The sequence below is a fragment of the Pistacia vera genome, unplaced genomic scaffold, assembly GCF_008641045.1.
Source record: "Pistacia vera cultivar Batoury unplaced genomic scaffold, PisVer_v2 Contig1328, whole genome shotgun sequence".
Lineage (NCBI taxonomy): Eukaryota > Viridiplantae > Streptophyta > Magnoliopsida > Sapindales > Anacardiaceae > Pistacia > Pistacia vera.
Genome location: NW_022195389.1, coordinates 19,389 through 20,658, shown reverse-complemented (window position 1 = coordinate 20,658; position 1,270 = coordinate 19,389). Strand labels below are relative to the sequence as shown.

Here is a 1,270-nt window from a genome sequence, read left to right as displayed (position 1 = left end):
TCCGATTCTAAATTCCTGAATTTTATAAACAGATAGATGTATTTATATGAATTATAATATTCTTATTAATTAACGTATTACAGCCCAACATGTAAATAAATACAAAGTATATATTTTAAATAATAATACCTGGAGTCTTGTACGATAAATAGTTTATTAAGATCGTATATTATACGCATAAAAAAACAAATAGAAAAGAAAAACGACAAAACAAAATGGATCATCCGACATGTAATAATATAACCTTAGAAATTTCTTCGCAACTGACTGGCTCTTTCAAGCTGTAATTCTCTCTTCAATATTAACCCTTTGATCATCACTTAGATTCACAATTTTAAGAATCAAACGTACAGAATCTGCTAAGAAGAAAAAGATCCCAAGTGAAACAACAAGTCTATCTTTAGTCTTTCACTTTATTAAATGAAATCTCTCCTCGATTTCTATGTATCCACAGCTCGTTTTCTGTTCTTCCTCGCAGTGGGTCTCAGTCCAAGTTTCTTAGCAAAAGCTTCAGTCTTTGTCTCATAGACTACCATTGTTTATTTTGTTTAACTCTCTCTTTTCCTTTACGTTCTTCATAAAACTCCAAACCTTCTAACTTATTTTATTGTTTTAAAACCTTTTTGTTAACAGAAACATTTAATGGAGTTGTGAGATCACCAAATCCAATACCCAGTTCTTTAAATCCTTCCATTTTTGTTAACATTTTATGAAAGTTTTGAGCTCTAAGCTTTTTTAATGCTTTCAAGTCTTTGAAACAATATAATGTCAGTTCAAGAAATGTCCCATGTTGATATAGAGCAAGGCGGTACTGAAAATGATGGCCACCACCGCCACTCAATCGCCGGAAGTGACGTCAGCGTGTGCTTCTCAGACGCCGAGGACGGTGGCTCATGCTACTCTCAGTTCTACTCAACGACAGCTGGGTCCTACGATGAGTACAGTTTTGCCTGCGTTTCCGATGCCGCCGTTTCGAGGAGGGTATCTTCAGTTTCTTCATCATCTGATTGTTCAGTGGAGATTGAAAGTCAAGGGGGTGAAGTTGAAATAAAAGTGCACATGGATAGTAGTAAAGTGGAGGGGGAGAAAGATTGTAGGATTTGCCATCTGGGTCTTGAGAGTAATAGCCATGAATCTGGGATTGCTATTCAATTGGGTTGTTCTTGCAAAGATGATTTAGCTGTTGCTCATAAACAGTGTGCTGAGGCCTGGTTCAAGATTAGAGGAAACAAGTGAGTTTTTAATGTTCATTTATTACTGGTCGAATCAA

The 1,270-nt window shown here is 35.7% G+C and overlaps 1 protein-coding gene across 1 annotated transcript; it reads left to right on the top strand.

The window, feature by feature from the left end:
• Positions 1–465: 465 nt before the first annotated feature.
• On the top strand, positions 466–1,236 carry LOC116122241. Its single transcript, XM_031408133.1, has one exon. The coding sequence runs from the start codon at positions 766–768 to the stop codon at positions 1,234–1,236; it is 471 nt and encodes a 156-aa protein (XP_031263993.1). The 5' UTR covers positions 466–765.
• The last annotated feature ends 34 nt before the right edge of the window (positions 1,237–1,270 follow it).